At 43.0% G+C, this 18,812-nt stretch overlaps 1 protein-coding gene across 1 annotated transcript in view; it reads left to right on the forward strand.

Moving 5' to 3' along the window:
- RTTN (rotatin) overlaps positions 1 to 18,812 on the forward strand; it is a 2,784,523-nt gene that overhangs the window by 2,692,262 nt on the left and 73,449 nt on the right. Inside the window, exons 46-47 of the mRNA XM_069620779.1 lie at positions 14,689 to 14,891; positions 16,546 to 16,813. Coding sequence (XP_069476880.1) covers positions 14,689 to 14,891; positions 16,546 to 16,813 — 471 coding nt within the window. The remainder of the gene's footprint in view (positions 1 to 14,688; positions 14,892 to 16,545; positions 16,814 to 18,812) is intronic.

Raw genomic sequence — 18,812 nt, forward strand, 5'->3', positions numbered from 1 at the left:
AAATAACTGAGTTAATAAGAAGGTGAATAGTGAACTTAGCGTCCTTCGATCAGGTGACGAATTAGTCACAAGATCAGAGTAACAGTATAAAAGGGAAAAGGCAACCAAAAAAATGGCTACAGATGGATAGAGACGCCATCGGTGAAAGAAGACGCGAAACAGTCCTGGAAAGACGGGTCATTAGCTGAATCGTGGAACCCGGAATGAGCGGGGGAATAAAAGAAAAGACACAGGTAAGAACGGCAAACCGGCACAGCATGATAGCTATGAGAAAGGCTTGTAAATGGTACACAATGCCAAAAGAGTAAAACTCGGTGCCCGCTGTGTTTTTCCATTGTAGAAAACTAGATGCGGGGCGCATGGCATTAAGGGAAGGATTGGAGGACCGGTTCTGGTCCGGCTAGCAGAAAGCTAGACTGCAGAAGCTGGTAGTAAACATCAATATTAGGAACCGGATCCACAATAAGGCCAGGTTAGTACGATAAATCCTAAAATGATGCAATGTAAGATGGTATTACCCAAATTGTTCGTTTACAATTGTTCGAATTAACAATTGACCGAATTTAAAGGGTCACAATTGACCTTTTCACAATTGACCGTATATATATATATATTTTTTTTTTTTTCAGTGAAAAAGCTTTGTTAAAGGGTGTTAGGTAGAATTCTCTGTTTAGGCTGAATTTCCTAACCTAGTGAGTCCCCCAGCAGCTTTGCTGGATTTTTGGGGTTTATTTTTTTCTCCTGCCAAGAGTGAGACTCTTTTACCCTCACTCTTGGGCATGATTTGAGTGTGTTTCGTTGAATCTAGATGTGCTTAATGGGCTATGGGATCTTTTACCCCATAGGTGTTCATGTGTTTTTGTGATTTGTGTTACACAGCACCCTCAGTGCAGTAACACAGGGGTGTCATAGTGACCCCCCAGTATAGACTCCATACCCTGGGACTGACTACTGTCTCCCAGGGCATGTAAAGTCACCATTGACTTTACTAGTCTTGAATTCTGAACAGAACCAGTACAAACCATCATATTGTGGACGTACTGGCTGGGGCAATTGAATTGCCCCGGGGTCTGTTAGTCGAGGGGGCACGTCTCCGTCCCCCCTGATCGAGTTTTGGTTGGTGGCAGTGTTTACTACTTTTTATATTCAACCGCGAATATTTTCCTATGGGATTTCCCATTGTTTTAGGCTACTACCTTTATTTAATTATTTACGGTAGCCTCGAACATACCGCCGGTTTAATTAATTAATATTAATTGTCCGGTTGGTATTTTTTGCCAAAACTTGATTCTAAAATGGCGTTTGTGTTCTCTTCTGTGACTCCAACCCAAGTCGAGCCCTTTGTTCCACTTTTTGGCGGGCTTCTCCACAGAAGCCCTCCAAAGTGGTGCCACTCTGTCTGGGATACTTAGGAGGGGTGGAGGGGGATTTAGGCACCCTGGACTGAGTTGCCTAGGCAACTCAAGTCGCACTCCGTCCTGATTGGCCGGCTCACCACTTAGCATGTTTGAGTGACAGCTAGGCTGAGTGAATGGGGGTTTTCTGCATAAAAGCAGGGCTTTGGGGACTGGAACTTCAGAAGTCGCCACAGGACCTAAGAATCCGACAAGGGAGAAGCTGAGCCGACCTGCCACTACACCACCACAGGTGGAGCCCTGCTGGACCGTCTCACCACTTTTCCCAACGACAGAGGAGATCTCCCGCCGGAGAGTCTTCTTCCTTTGACTGGTGGGGATAACCCGTTTCACCATCTTTTCGCCTTCCTGACGTACCTCGTGGCCGCCTTGCCTGTGCCAAGCACCCCGGCAACCGGAATACCACGTTTTACCACGACGGCGAACAAAGGTATCACCTTGAACCGGAAAACTCTGCGGCTGGTTTCTTCCCTGGTAGTGCAATGACCTTCATCTTTCCTCCAAGTCGAGATCTTCTCATCCCCTGGACGACGACGCGACTTGCACCCACTGCCAGGAACAACTGCCACCTCTGGAGGATCCTTCCCACTTAAGGTACCGTGTCCCGCCTGGCTTCCCTTGCTACCGACTGTACAGGGTAGATTTAGCCCCCGGCTTTCGAACCTGGGTTAGCCTGGGACACCCTGGCTAAACTTTCCTAAAGCCTCTCTAAACTCTTTTTGAACCCTCGGCAAGACTTTCTAAGCCTAGTGTAACTGTGTGATCTTGGGCGCATTTGTGCTCTGCTCTCTCTGAGTGGGCCCAGCCTTTGGACTTTGGCTCACCAGTGACTTTTGCTCTTCTGCCTTGCTAACAGTGTTCCTGAACCTTAGAATGGTGTACCTTTTCCATATTCTGTCTTTTTCCCTCCCTTTCTCACAAATGTATTGCAGTGCCATCTAGTTAAGCGCTCACCTCTGTAGGAAAAAGGGGTGTATATATTACAATAGTAACTGTGTTTAGAATATTTTACAATAAGAGTGCTGGAGTGTTTCAAACAGTGTGTTTTTAAATAAATAATTATATACTTTGATACTAAAGCTCTGGTCAGTGTTTGCTTGTATTGGTGTGTCTGAGTGCCTATTGTGTATACTTTGCATACTGCCTAACTCTTCTTGAGAGAAGTCTGACTGCTCAGCCACAGCTACCAGGTAAATCTGGGTGGTACAGACTGCTACCAAGTGGGTTTACTGCTAACACCTGTAGTCCTAAATCTTTTGCAGTGTTCCCTAAGGGAACTGCACAAGTTTATGCCTAACAAAGGGACGTTATGGTTAAGTTGCGCTACTAAAAACGTATGAAATTCAGTGAAAAAACTTTGTTAAAGGGACGTTATGGTTAAGTTGCGCTACTAAAAACGTATGAAATTCAGTGAAAAAACTTTGTTAAAGGGACGTTATGGTTAAGTTGCGCTACTAAAAACCTATGAAATTCAGTGAAAAAAACGTTGTTAAAGGGACGTTATGGTTCAAAGTAAAACCGAAAAACCCCTGAAATTCGGCAGTTATGGTAAGATAAGCAACCATAACTCGCGCCACCGTGCACTGCTAACACTAACGCCCAGGACATCAAAGATGACATCACAAATGTCTTTGATGACATCATTGATGACATCACATGTGCATTTACTTTTCATAGAAACTCTGTACAAGGGATTCTTATAATGCTGACCAAAAACTGTCAAGGATCATTGGGATAAATATCATGAGCTAATTAGTGCATTAAGCATTTTGTAGTGCATTTTTTTCTCGCGGCCCGGAGAGGCCCACGACTCCCAGTATAAGGTTCCATTTTTTTTTACCTTGACAGACAGAGATTGTGCTGAAAGACTTCTTTTGAAGAAGTGTAGCAAAAACGTAAGACACGATAAAGATGAAATTTCTGAAACAAAACCACTTTTGTATATTACATCACTTTGAGAAAGATCGTTGGCACACGCAGAGTCGTATTTTGGGACTGCACTACACTTGGACAATGGAAAATGCAATTATAATGTAAGTAACCCTTTAGATTATTTTATACCGGAATATAATAACAATAGCGTGGCATTAAAGCCCGGTCAAGTTGTACTTGTTAGTTCAATGTGACATATTGTTTTCTATCGCGCACTATCACCGCCGAATTGATCCCCTGTCGTTTAGAGGGCTCTGAAAAAGGCAGACGACACAGGGTGAGTTAATAGAAATAATTTAACCGGTCTGTAGCCGGTCAAGCACTCTACTCGCTGTGCCACTTCACTGTAGCCGGTCAAGTGGCACAGCGAGTAGAGCGCTCGCTTTGACATCCGTGCACAGCTTGCTAACGCAGGTTCAAATCCCGGCACGGCCAAACTCAGCCTTTCATCCTTCCGTGGTCGATAAATGAGCACCACACACCGTGGGTAATAATAAGCAGCGCTGAGATACCTGATGGTTCTTAGCGCTATCTAAATGCGAAAATATTATTATTTTATTATTAACATACTCCGTTGCACTATCTTCGCTAGCAAATAGTTTCACGCCCTAATAAATAAAATGAATATTTTTAATAAAGATCGGCTGGATGGATTTTTCAACTGCAGGTGGAGCTCCATGTAAGCAACTTCATGACCCTCACCATTTTATGGGACAATCGCCAAGGCCCTTACGCAATACTAGCGGCTAGAAGCAACATGCCAACCATTATGGTGGTCTAATGCCTTGGTGTTGGACCAACCTTCCGATTATCAGTGCGACCATTTACTGCTTTTATCATAAACCAACAGCCTATCTACCGCAAAGGAACAGCGCGTGGCTCAACATGAACTTTTGCAGATCGACAACAAAGACAAATGCAAATCGCTGAATATTCTCTAAACATTTGATGTCAAATAAATGTACTTTACAAAATTTACAATCTTGCTGTTTGCTTTTAAATCAGTTTCATATTCCAAATTGTGGCGCACTGTGTTGGGACATAATGTGTGTTGTCTTCCGGGTTCTGTGTAAAGTCGCCTAGGACTGGAGTCGACTGGGCACATTTGATGACGCACCCTGTAACGTCACGGAGAGAGGCGGGGAATATGAATGCTTTCATAATGTCAGGCTTAGGGGCGGGAGATATGATTTAGTGTTGCAAAAGCAAGTCAGCCAGGTCAATAGCGCCAGTCATAGGATTATCACATAATGTCGGTGCTCACCAGCCTGATTTATCGTTTCTTTAGTGGACAAAAAGTCGGGTGAGGCCCATAGGAACTTGTACTATCAGCGGACAAAAGGAGGGTTCGTAGAACACTTTCAACATGACAACGAACAATACAAACAACGTTCTCAGAACACCCCCATTTTGTGTAATTGCAACCATTTCGGGACACCGCGAGTGTTCTTAGAACACATTCAACTTGACAGATTACAATACGGACAGCGTCCTCAGGACACCCCCAGTTTGTGTATTTACGAACATTTAAATACACCGCAAGTGTTTTTAGCTCAATTTTACCTTCCTTGCCAACAAAAAGGACACATACTCCGTCCTCTGAGCACCCCACCATTTAGTTTATTTACAAAATATCAGAACAGCCGTGTTCTCCGCGGACAAATCGAACACAACAAAAGCGATTAGCACATAAAAAAAAAACATTGAACTTATCTCATACTCCCCCACCCTCCCCATACACTCTTACACACCAACACACTCCACTAAATACAATTTTTAATCCAAGTTTCACCGCGCTGTACGCGGTCGACGGCGAATACAAGATGGCGGGCGCCACAGAAAATCTGATGCGCTCCACGCTCCACACCGTCCAATCAGCGAACACGTCGCATGTCCACGGACATGACGCAAGCCCATGGGCCAATCGGGGTGCTTGTCCGCAGAGCGAACAGGGAAGTCCGTCCGCGAAGCGAACACAGATATCACTAATTGTTTTGCCCTACATTTTGGTCATTTTTTAAAAAACTACTGGATGGATTTACACCAAATTTGCAAAAGCACGCTTTCTGGACCAAGCCGCCGCTCCTGCCGCCAATTTGGTGTAAATCCGTCCAGCGGTTCCGGCTGTAGCCGTGCGCAAAGTTTTTTCCCATTATGTCTATGGGAAAAAACAAAAGTTTTGGCACCCCCCCTATAACTTTGCCCCCCCTGGACCAAACCTCTCCAAACTTTGCAAATAAATTCAGAGTGGGCCATATACTTTTATTGCAAAGTCTGGTGAGGATTCGTCCAGAGGTAGGATGGAAACACCAACTTAACCATAACTACATGAACGCTACCGCATCCATGTAATATATATATATATATATATATATATATATATATATATATATATATATATATGTATATATATATATGGGTTTGGCATTGGGTGGGGGGTTGTGGGTGGTTTCCCCCCACATATATGTTACAATTGACCTTCACATTTCGGTCAATTGTGAAAAGGTCAATTGGAATTCGAACAGTTGTAAAACGAACAATTGGTATACAACCTGTAAAACGGGTTTAATTAATGAAAGACAAATGGGCTATTAAATTGTAAAGATAAACAAGTACTGTCTTTTCTAAATAGGGAAAGAGCATGGCTGCTCCCCCAGATAATATCTGGTAGTCATACCTAGGGCGACATAGCAGAGTAACTATCTAAAGGTGACAGTCCAAGAAGACTTAAAAGAAGAAGTGAACAACATTGAGGTAATTTGAAGATAATTAATCCTAGATAAGTTATAATTGACACCAATAACTTATTGGGTGAGACAACATTGATAATTATTGAATGAAGTATTTAAAGCCTACCCAGCTTTAGAATATTTGATGAGTGACCTGCACTGATTAAGATGGAGAAACAAAGTGTTTTCAATAGATGTGTAGAAGGAGGTAATAAAATAATTTACTCCTTTGTGCTGCTAGTTAATGTAGCAGGTTATACATAATAGAAATGTAAACCGGGGTGCGATTCGAACACTAACATTTGAATATCCCATTCTTGCTTCCCACAGTTATCCGTTTGATGGTTGGACCTCATGGGAGGACAAATGGAACTTCATTGATAGTTGATCCTTAGATAAAATTCTAAAAGAAGACAAACATAATTGTACATTGAAATGAAATGTGGTTTAAAAAAAGTTTTTACCCCTGAAGAATTTCCTTGTGAGTTGTATGAAAGTGTGTAAGGAATGAAACATGTCGGTATGGTTTGAATGCAGTATGAAAGTAAGCATGGGTGATATGAAGATAGAGTGAATTGTTTGATGCACTGGGATGTACTTCTCTATGAGAGAGGAGAGCAACCAACAGATCCTTATGAAATGTTTATTCTGAAAAATTGTTAAATAATGAAATACTACAGGTTATTAGATATGCATAGTGAAATTGAAAATCATTGAGATATATGTTTGTTGTTTAAAAATTGTGTGGCAAATTTCTACAATTGTAGAATAGAAAATTGTAAAAAAAAAAAGGTGTTTTATTAACAATGTGTCTAAAAAAATAATAAATGACTATTTTTGATACTAATTGGTGTGGTATATGATAATATAATGAGTATAAATCCTATGTAAAAAAGAAGAAATCACAATAGGATAGTGGAGAAGCAAGTGACCCTGTAAACATAGTGTATTGTTTAATCAATAATTCGATGGAGGGCTGTTTATAAGTGGTCGGTAAAAAGTACCTCTGGTCCCTTTAAGTTAATTGGAAATTTCATTTGAGCCACAAGGTAATTCTTTATCCTCCTCCGCATCCTGGTAAGGAAGAGGAGAGGCTCCTTAGGTTGGATCCTAGGAGAGCTTTGAGTTTCTATCTCTTTTAGGTCAGGCTGTTGCCAAACAGACCTTGTCCAGATGGATCATTTTGACGATCTCTGAATGTTACCGGTTGGCGGGTAAGGACCCTCCAGTAGGCTTATGGGCTCACTCTACTAGGGGTGTGGCTGCCTCCACTGCTGTACAGGGTGGGGTTCCGATTTGCAGTATTTGCGAAGCAGCCACGTGGGCTTCTGTCCATACCTTTGTGAGACACTATTCCCTGGACTCTATCCATGGGCAAGATTTGGCCTTTGATAAGGCAGTCCTATATTCAGCAATTTGATTGGACATTATAAATTGATGAAATTGTAAATCCTTTTCCCACCTCCATACGTTGGTACTGCTTTGGGAGTCTGTCAAAGATGTAGAATACGTCGGAGGACACAATCCCTACGAAGAACAAGTTACTTATCTTACCTAGTAACGTTCTTTCGATGGGATGTTCCTCTGACGTTTTCCACATCGTACCCTCCCAGCCTGCCCCTCTACAGAATTTCTTATGCAATAGCAGCTTACGTTTCCGCAAGGCTTTCTGTAGTCATACTGGCAGATGATTGGTGCCACACGTTCTGGGAAAAACTACAACTGAGGCTACGGGCGTTGTGCATCCTAGATATAACATCGGGTGACGTCGACGGAGGTCCTCGAGGGAGCGTATCGACGTCATCGACACAGGACGCCTATGCCGAAAAAGGTTTCGGAAGCAGCACAGCTGTGGTAATTACTGTCAAAGATGTGGAATACGTCGGAGGAACATCCCATCGAAAGAACGTTACCAGGTAAAATAAGTAACTTGTTCTTCTTTTACCGAGGATTCCCAGCCTGGCGACAGGGAATATTCATGAGCATGTGAATCCATGCCAGACTCATGCTGGGGAACAATAGTTACAGGTAAGTAACTTAAACCTTAACAAAACTCACTCTACAAAATCAAAATAATCCAAACTACATAAACCTATCTAATAATATAAGTGTGGTAAAAAGAATATAAAGAGCGGTTCCTGACTGTGGCAAAACTACATCTTCTCTAAATACAATGTCACACCACGGAAACCATGTGACCCCTATGTCTGATGCCTTGCTGAATGTTTTTTCTTATCTTGTACTTGCGCACTCCTTGAGGACGTTGGAATTGCATATTTACAGTAGTCTCAAATTTCCATCTCTCTCAGAAGTTCCATCTTCCTGTGTTCTTCCCCTGCCTCATCCATCCAAGGTGGAGGAACAATTTAGGTTCTACACGTCTCGTACTAGAGAGTCTAAAAAAGAGGACCAGTTACGCTGGTGCTCGTGCTTGCAGGGCTATTAGCAGGTGGCTCATTCTCTGCATCTCAGAATGTTACGATATGGCTGGGAAGGATGTGCGTGCGGGTCTCAGAGCTCATTGTGAAAAGAAAGGAACACATCTGCATACCTGACTAATTCTGAAGTACACCTATTTCGTAGACTTTAGTCTGATAGTGAGGTGCAGAGGAGAGGGACACAACCCTGACACTAGGTTGTGGGTTTAGGAAAACGGAGAAAAGGGAGGGTATCCACAAGTTGTGGACCCCTCGCGTCCTCTGCACACTCAAGGTTACTGTCAATGGACAGTCAAAAAGTATGTTGTTCAAAAAGAAATTATATGTAACAGTGTAAGTCTGTTAATCTAATAAGTATTAGGTCTATCTACTAGGTAGGCTTTAAAGGTAATATTACATAACTAGCTCTGTTTCATCAATGATTAAAATAAATTGTATTCACTATTGTTTCTCAAACACACTCATTTGTTTATTCACAAATGTAATTCTTTTTGTGATTGCACAGTTTCACGTATTAGCATACATCGTTATTTATAAGCAAGTAACTCAAATATGATACACAAATGTGTAAAATATGTAACAATCTCTGTTAATTTTCACAGGTGATGATAGATAACACTCTACACGTTTCGGGAAAAATCCCTTCATCAGGAGTGGGTATTAGGGTTTCTCAAAGTTTAATCAAGTCCATAGAACTTCTTCGTTTTCTAAGCTTCAATGTAGAGTTTATCAGGATATCTATAAGAGGAATCATAGTTCTCAGGATATGTAAAGAGCATGTTACACATCTATTGGTTGATGAATGGGTCTAACATAAAATGTATCATTTCCTACCTCGCTATGTTGCCCCCAGGATGTCTCTAATGTTGTAATGACAGCAAATTGTTCAGAATCCCTTTCCAGTGGATCACCTATATAAAGAAGTGAATGTCCTTAGTAATTGGGTATTTTAAACATATAGGTTGAAATATTGTAGAGAGGAGGGATAGAGTATAGATGTACCTACATTAAATGGGTATCCAGGAATTCTGCAAAAAGTTTGGGTATCACCAGTTCCAGACTGTCAGGGTCCTTGGTATTGCCAATGGCTATGAGAGATAAAAAACCAAGGGATACAAATGGGATTCTAGTTGCATATGAGAACAGGGTTTATGCATAATCGATGAGACATCAATGAAGGATAAGTAGGGGCAGTTTACCTGCCCAATAGTTGCCATAACATGATTAGTGAGCCAAGTACTTTAATCCAGGCAGTCTTTAAAGGAAAATAAGATTCCCAGGGGTTCCAGAAAATATGATCTGTACTTCAGTCAGTCTCCTAATATTGGAGAGACAAAAGCTGATGGGGAAGATGGTAAATAATCCAGTTTAATGGGCAGTTCTGGGGTTGAGGGTAAAACAGGGTATTAAACCACTGTCAGGCTTACCTTCAGAAGTTCACCATATCTATGTAGAAGAGGATCCATCAAGGACAAAAAGTCGTGGGAAGCTGTTAGTTTACACGGGTCCTGCTGTATTAGTCACTCGCGAACGCGAGTATTAAAAATGGTGTCAGGCGTCGGAAACCGCGACGATGTCACACGCGTCATGACGTCACATGTAAACATGTGACGTCGCTACGTAAGTGCGTCGCGTGACATCATCGCGTGATGTCATCGCGATGGAACTGTATTATAAATACAGAACTGACCTAATTTAGAGTGGATGTGTTCTGACACATAAGTAATGTGTGTAAAAGAGAAAAACCTCTTCAAAGAGGTAAGAATCAGTCAATTAATCATCCCATGTGCAAATAGGACAGAATGGACCGCAAACAAAGAAAGTTTGGGATTATATATGGTAATATTAAATGTTAAATGCCAGATGGGGTATAGTCTCTACCAATAGTTAAAGAGGGATCCATCAGTTAACCATATGTCAGTGTTCTAGTGCATCCATGTTAATGGAATAAGTGGGTGCTGTCGCCCCCTTATGTTAGAGAGGGTTAAAGATACAGTGTATGCCCCTGGAGTAAGGTATCAAACAGTGAAGATTTTGAGTGGTTTTATGGAGGGATAATCAAGATCCATATAGGGTAAGTAAGTACTAGGAAGTAAAGATGAAGGCTAACCCCTAGTAGAATTATGTCCATGTATTTTAAAGTCAACTTGAGGGCACATATGCTCACAATCTTGTCAAATATGCTCAGTCACAAATTGTGTGGTCTCATGCATGATGGTATAAAAGATGGATAGACCATTTTACATTCACATGTTAATGGAAATTAATCATAAGGCACAACAGATTACACATAAGCTAAGGCAATCTTGACAGTGTATTGTAGGTTAACTTATCCCATTACTAGTGGAACACAGTTTGAAATCTACCTACACTTGGATCAGGTCTATCTATGTCGTGATGTTAGTTGGATATGTGGTGATGATTTATAGAAAAGCCCCCAAGTGGAAGTCTTTGTTCATTCCATACGGATTCATACTGTCAAGTTTGTCAATCCAGTATAGTTCACGCTGGTCCAAACTTTTGGCGTGATTGCCCCCTCTTGGTGCTTTTGTGACAACTTCGAGGATCTGAAAGCGTAATTGTGCCACTGTGTGTCTGTTGGTGGTGTAATGACGTGCCACAGGCGATCGTTCATTCTTTGTCCGAATATTGCTTTTATGTTCGTTGCACCTCTTTCATTTTCCTTTTTGTCTGTCCCACATAGTAAATCCCACATGGGCAGCTCAGAGCATAAATGACAGATTTTGTATCGCATGTGGCATAATGTTTTAATTTAATTTTTGCACCTTTTCTTGGATGTCTTATGTAATCCCCTTTGGTGATGTTGTTACAATTCCCGCAATGCAAGCAACATTTCTTTGTGTGTAATGTTGGTTGTTTTTGTACCGCCGTCTGTTCTGCTCTCACCAACTGATCCCAAAAATTGCAACCTCTTTTGTACGAGATTAGCGGTGGTTCAGGAAAGAGTTTCTGTAATTGTGGATCCATCTGTATGATCCTCCAGTTTTTCCTTATTAAGCGAGTAATGTGGTGGATCCCATTTGTATCCCTTGGTTTTTTATCTCTCATACCCTTTGGCAATACCCTGAACCCTGACAGACTGGAACTGGTGATACCCACATTTTTTGCAGAATTCCTGTATACCCATTTAATGTAGGAACATCTATACTCTATCCCTCCTCTCTACAATATTTCAACCTATATGTTTAAGATACCCAATTACTACGGACATTCACTTCTTTATATAGGTGATCCACTGAAAAGGGATTCTGAACAATTTGCTGTCATTACAACATTAGAGACATCCTGGGGGCAACATAGCGAGGTAGGAAATGCTACATTTTATGTAAGACCCATTCATCAACCAATAGATGTGTAACATGCTCTTTACATATTCTGAGAACTATGATTTCTCTTATAGATATCCTGATAAACTCTACATTGAAGCTTAGAAAACGAAGAAGTTCTATGGACTTGATTAAACTTTGAGAAACCCTAATACCCACTCCTGATGAAGGGATTTTTCCCGAAATGTGTAAAGTGTTATGTATCATCACCTGTGAAAATTAACAGAGGTTGTTACATATTTTGCACATTTGTGTATCATATTTGAGTTACTTGCTTATAAATAACGATGTATGCTAATACGTGAAACTGTGCAATCACAAAAAGAATTACATTTGTGAATGAACAAATTAGTGTGTTTGAGAAACAATAGTGAATACAATTTATTTTAATCATTGATGAAACAGAGCTATTTATGTAATATTACCTTTAAAGCCTACCTAGTAGATAGACCTAATACTTATTAGATTAACAGACTTACATTGTTACATAGAATTTCTTTTTGAACAACATACTTTTTGACTGTCCATTGACAGTAACCTTGAGTGTGCAGAGGACGCGAGGGGTCCACAACTAGTGGATACCCTCCCTTTTCTCAGAGCTCATTGTACCAGAGTAGTGGCCGCCACCTTTGCCCTGCAGAGGGGACTCCCTGTCCTAGACATCTGCCAGGCTGCAACGTGGGCTTCTTTGCACACATTTGCTAAGCATCATTGCTTGTACTCCATTGCGGGTCAGGATGCCTGTTTTGGTAGGGTAGTCCTCCAGAGTTTTCTGGTTTAAGTGGTGTCCTTGCTTCTTCCCTGCTCCATATTATGTACTGCTTTGGGAGTCTATCATAGATAAGGGATCTGTGGCAGTAAAGAATCCATAGGAAGAACAAATTACTTACCTCTCTGTAATGTTCTTTCTGATGGATGTTCCTGCCACGGATTCCCTATCGCCCTCCCTACCTTGTGGGAAGCTAGAAGACCATGTCATGTGGCGTGGCGCAACTGCTTATACTGATCCCAACGTCAATTGTGGCGCAAGATGCGTGGAGTCGTTGGATGGACCAGATGCAGAGCCTCGCAGGGCCCCCTTGCAGCAGAAATGTTTTCCCGAAGAACAGCTGCTCTGGGATATGGATATCATAGATGAGTCCGTGGCAGGAACATCCGTCAGAAAGAATATTACTTAGAGGTAAGTCATTTGTTCATCAGGAGGAACGAAGGATACCTGGTGGAGAGGAAAAATAGCATAAAGTAGAGAGGACAGTGGTGGGATGTTAGTTGGGGGTCTAGGGAGAGAGACCTCTAAATAGACAACATCATAAAAAAATAAAAAAAATAGCATGACCAACAAGAGTCACACAAAAAGTGGTCAAAGCAACTGTGATTGAATCACACTACATAGAAACGAGAGGGAGGATTCCAGTTTACAGCATTGCATCAACCTAACCCCATCACATACAGTTTTCCCTCTAAAAATCACTCTGTCATGTGTATACACTCAAATACACGCACAAGAGGCATGACGGACTCTAGTTGCTTGCTGTCCTGGTTCCTTTCCTGGTATTGCTCCATGGAGGCACACACAGGTGGGGTTAAAAGAAGTTGCATGCACAGATGTTGGACTCCTTTCATGGGAAAGACTGGGAACTGTGCCTGCCCAGGACGGGTGTTTGCACGTAATGAGAGATTCCATTCCCCCATTCCTATCCTAGTTTGTGTCTCTGGCTGCGGATGGATTTAACAAACTGAACCCACCCAGTCTGTGACACAGGGTCAGGACTGAGTAAAGCTTTGGCACAATATTGGATATGCATTGCAGAAAGTTGTGCTGCTGATGTCGCCTGCCTGCCCTTGGTTGGCTCTGTTGGAATCTGCAGTGTCTCACCAAATAATCCAATAAGGAAACAGACAGCAAAGACGTGATCTATTTCCAGACTTCTGTGCAGAAGTGGTTTGGAAAACCAGCAGAGCATCCCATCCCAAAATATTTGCCCCCAAGCACAGGAACCAAAAGGTTTTTAAACAGCATAATACATTTAGGTTGTTACGTTAACATTTGGCTCTCTAAAGGTACATCCTGGGCCTGGTGCATTTCTGCTCAGCTCACCCACATGACATAACCCACCACCTCCTTTAGAGAAGCTTTCCATGGCTCCCAGTGAAACTTAACTGCAGACTCATCATTCATGTGATAGGCGTTCTTGTTCTCAGGGTACACCCGCCTTCATGACATGCAGGTGGGCGTTCCTGGTCCTCAGACCATCTTTAAGGCATTTGCTTGCTTGCCAGCCAATCAGTATTTGTCCCGTGCCACCTCCCCTAGTGTGGTTGCAGCTCTTATGTTATTGCCGCAATGATGGCTGGCACCCAGCACCATCTGAGGCTCATGCACTTTCATGGACCTGAAGTAAAATCTTTTCCAGCTTCCACAGCTCTATGACACCTGATTGGACCACAGCATAGTGCATGGTATCCGAACGATTCCTTTCAAACACGAACACTGCGTCCTCCAATTTAAGTTGCATTGTGCCAGCACCTGGGAGAGTCAAGATGTGTTTCAGTTGTGGTGGTAGAGCCCTTGACAATGATCCACCACCCTTGCCTCTGAAGCACTATGCTCTATACTCCTACATTCCTGCCCCCTTTCTTCCATACGTGTAGAATATTATCCCCTGGAGTAGGGCAACACCCCACAAATATGGAGAAAGGGGGATTATTGATTAGATGTACAGTAGTCACTATGTTGTGTAGCTTTTCCTTTTTTAGCCTGTCAATAAAATGTTTGAACTCTTAATGATACATTGTAAATGATAACATCATTTTTCTCTTCTTTAAGGTTGTGTCTCGCTTTGTTGTGCAAACGCTCCAGTTAATTTCTTGCCATCATCACAAAGGAACACAACAAGTAATTCTTTGATGTACAACATTGTGAAGCTGGCCTCACAACTTTCTGTCGACAGCAGCACCATACAGCAGATGGCTTTTACTCTTCTTTCTAATCTTGTTATGACACATGACTGTAAAGGTGTGATGCAAAAGGTACTTTATTTTGACCCATTGGCGAATTTGCCAAATGAGTTAAATTATCAAACATATAATGGTCCAGAGGTAGCATTTTAAAGGCAACGGCGTGGTAACTATAAAATGTGTGCAATAAGTGGAAACTGCAACTTTATTAAAACTGTCAACATTTTCTTCATAAAATCTTCATAAAGTCTGAATGTGGTATTACTAACCACTTGTAATAAGAAAATGGCATCACTATTCACCTAGGAGAGTTTACTGGAATTGTGTTGTAACATCAGGGCTTTCTGCCAAGGTAAGCAAAGAACCAGCTGCTAGCACCAGTTTTTCCTAATGGCTTTTCTCTGAGAGATGTTGGTTGTCTGCAGAGTGCTTTTTGCATAAAAGGCAGAAAGATAAGATTACTGAAAATTTAAAATGATGGATCAAGGACAGAACTTAAAAAGGCGAGGAAAATAAATGTGTAATTAAATAATTGAAAAAAGACAAAATTAGATTGAACCTGAGAAAATTGTAGATGGATTTAAAAATGTGGAACAGCGTGGCATTGAAAAAAGACAGTTTCTTGAAAAATAAAACAGAAAACTGGCAATGTTAAAAGGAATATGAACAAAGTAGTGGAATGACTCTAAAGAATGAAAAAAGTCAAGGAAAAGTGGTCGGATAAAAAGAAGTAGATAAAGGAGAGCCACATAGGAAGAAAGAAACCGCAGAAAATTTAAAAGATGGAGATAGGATTTTATAGCAGGGCTTTGTATAGGGTTTGGGTACACCTTTCGTCCAATTTTCATAGTAAGCATGTTTCGTTTACCTTAGAAGTTTTGCCAAATGTTAGGTCTCCAGCACATCTCATGCCTCCCAAGGCTATCCAATTATCTCCAGGGATCTGGGATGCAAGGAATGCAGATGAATGGTGGGCAGGACAAACACGGCACATCACCCTACATAGCGGCCACCTCTAACAGCTGACTGCAGCAAAGCTGTTAAGTGTGTTTGTCACAGGTTACAATAGGGTAAAACACACTACTTACTTATTTTGATTTGATATACTACCCTTTCAAATATATTTTTAAGTTTGTGTAAAAAACCCTAAAGGTTCTTGCTGTATATTAACATTCTGCTCAATTTACATTTACAATCATTAATAAGCATAACATATACAGTTTTGGTAAATTAATTTTATTTATTGAGCATTTGTTAGGTGCTTTATACAGCTGAATAGTGTTTCAAAGCGCCACAAGCTAAATGGGAATGGAACAGGGGAAATATTACAATAGCAAAAACAGTAAAATCTAGTCATGGTCCTACTAGGCCTTGTGGCATTCGGGTGTGAAAGTGCAGTGAGGGAAGTGCAGGAGATAGGGAAGGGGGGAGCAGAAGAGTGGCAAGTTCTGGTGGAGGGCCTGGGAGGGAAGTGCTAAGGGGGAGAACCTCAGGCTAAGTGCTGGTGCAGGTCAACTCCCAAGAGTGGGATGCAGGGCCGTCAAGCAGGGGCCCACAAGGGCAATGCAGTGAGGGGTAGGGGTGCTGGTATCGACTGGGTTGAAATGCCTGGAAACCGGTGAGATTCATGAGGATCAGGCCACCAGCCACAGAGAAGCAAATGCCTGACCTGTTAATAAAAATGTTTGTTTACCATGGTCACAATGCTTTTTGTATTTTTCTACAGAGTAACTTTCTACAGAACTTTCTCTCGCTTTCGCTGCCAAAAGGAGGAATTAAAGGTCTTAGTATCCAAGCAAACCTGTGGCTGAAGCTGCTATTAAACATGTCCTTTGAAGATGATGGCCAGCAGATGATTATGAAACTTAATGGAACCTTAGACTTGCTAATAGAAATGTGCAAGTACAAGCAAAAAGGCATGCCCCACATGGCTCTTCTTATTCTTCACAACCTTTGTTTTCATCCTGGTAGCAGACCCAAGATCCTGGCTAACGGTAAGTGATCAAACAGAGCTGGCATCCCTGACAATGTTGATTTAGATGGGAAAAAACATCTTGATGAGATAAAATATCTTGATGATGGAGCAAAGGCTGCTTGATGAAATCCTCCATAAACCCAGAATGTAATGGATGGAAAATCATTTCATAACAATTACGAATTCTTATGCAGAGCTTTTCATTTCTTTTATTATTATTTTTTTGGTTTGTGTTCAGCTCTGCCATTACTGAAGGACACCAATGATGTGCAAATCAGTCTAGACCATAACCCCGCATGTGATGACAGTGACAACCTAAACAATTATGTTAATGGTTTAAATACTCCAGTCACCTTTCCTCCATCCTTGATGGCGTCCCCCAATATGAGGACGGTACCAGAACCTTTGGCAGCGAAAAATGACCTTCCCCTTTACATTTAGTATAGCACGCTGCCTTGGGCGTGGGAATGGCCCGCAGAGGCCCCGCTCTCAGGAGGCCTCACCACAGTCCCTTTTTCTGCACAGATGGTGTTGGACCTAGCAGCCAGCGCAGAGACTTTGTTAGCTTTCCGCTTGCTCCCCGTTTGTTTTTCAATTCTTATTTCACTTCCCTTTGGTGCCTCGCCTCCCCCAGTGCATGTTGGCCACAGGAGGAGTCACAAGATGTGCCTCTTGCGACCGTTCGTTCCTGGCCTCGGACCCCCATGCACTTGATTGCTTGGGGCCTGACCACTGCTGGGACTCATATTCAGCCTGCAGCGCTCTCGGTCATAGGGCATTGAAGAATCGTTTGTCGCATTGGAGGGAGATCTTCCACACTTCTCCTCTGCCCCACCTTAAGGGCTTTGTCTCCTGGACCTCTCGTTAAGACAATGTAGGCCCTCTGTCCAGCACGGCTCCACAGCGTGGCAACTCCTTGCCTGGGGTTGCTACGGATCAGGGTTCCTCGGATTCAGGTTCTGGCAGGCCCGAGGCCTCGAAGGCTACCGGCTCCCAAGCTGAGGGGTTCAAGGGCCATACCAGGCTGTCCTCGGGAGGACGATCAGGCTTGTCCTCTTCTACCCCAAGAGGGGGGTAAGGAATCATCGGGTGCCACCTCCAAGAGTCTGTCCTCGGCTAGATCCAGCACGGCTTCTGGCACAGATGCTGAGGGTTCCTAGCCTACCATAGCTCGCTACAAGGTCGAAAATCAGGTCGTTATGACTACCGGGCGTCCAGCTGAGGGCTCAGCGGCTACCAGAGCGGTCTTTAAGGTCGACGCCTCTGCTTTGGTGGCAAGACCCAAGCTGTATCCTCTCGTATCTGAGGCTTCTCTTGGCTCAGGGTCCCCGCGCCCCTCCGCCGAGCACGTAGCGTAAGGCTTCAAAATGGTGGAGCCCGCCAGGCAGGTGGCCATCTTGGATCCAGCTCGGGGCCCACCAGTGCTTTCATCCATCGAATGGGTTTTGCAGGATGATTCCAGCCCCCTTCCCTCTGGAAGCGGGAGCAGATCCTACGGTGCAGGGTTTTGGTCCCCTCGGTTACATCTACCCATCACAGCTTTACAGCTATGCACACCAGGCTCCTCAGCACTTTGACCTGGAGAGGATGTCCACCACATCAGACGGCTGGGCCCCAAGGGGACCTGCAGGTTCTGAGGACCGCTTCTTTGAGCGCTTACTCTTCCTCATGCGTTCCACTCAGATGAAGGTTCTCCTGAATGACATTGTGAAGGTGTTAGGACACTTACCTGGCCTTCACGTCGCATCCGTCCCCGGACGTGGCAGTTGTACCCATATTACCGGCTTGGGAAGCGTGGCTGTAGGCAGCGGGCCGGCGCTCGACACCTTCGCTTCCATGCGCGAACCTCGCGGGTAACCAGGAACGGGCAGAAAAGCTTGTGTTCCAAGCCTCGTTCTGGTGCCCGCTCGGCCACTACGCATGCGCAGCCCCGCTAGCGTTCCAAGCCTCGCTTTCGTGCCGGACGCTGTAAATAGCGTCCGGCCCTCTACAGATCGCGTCTTAACGCGGTTTGTTCC

Source organism: Ambystoma mexicanum, chromosome 5q, assembly GCF_040938575.1.
Source record: "Ambystoma mexicanum isolate Mex_15411 chromosome 5q, UKY_AmexF1_1, whole genome shotgun sequence".
Taxonomy (NCBI): domain Eukaryota; kingdom Metazoa; phylum Chordata; class Amphibia; order Caudata; family Ambystomatidae; genus Ambystoma; species Ambystoma mexicanum.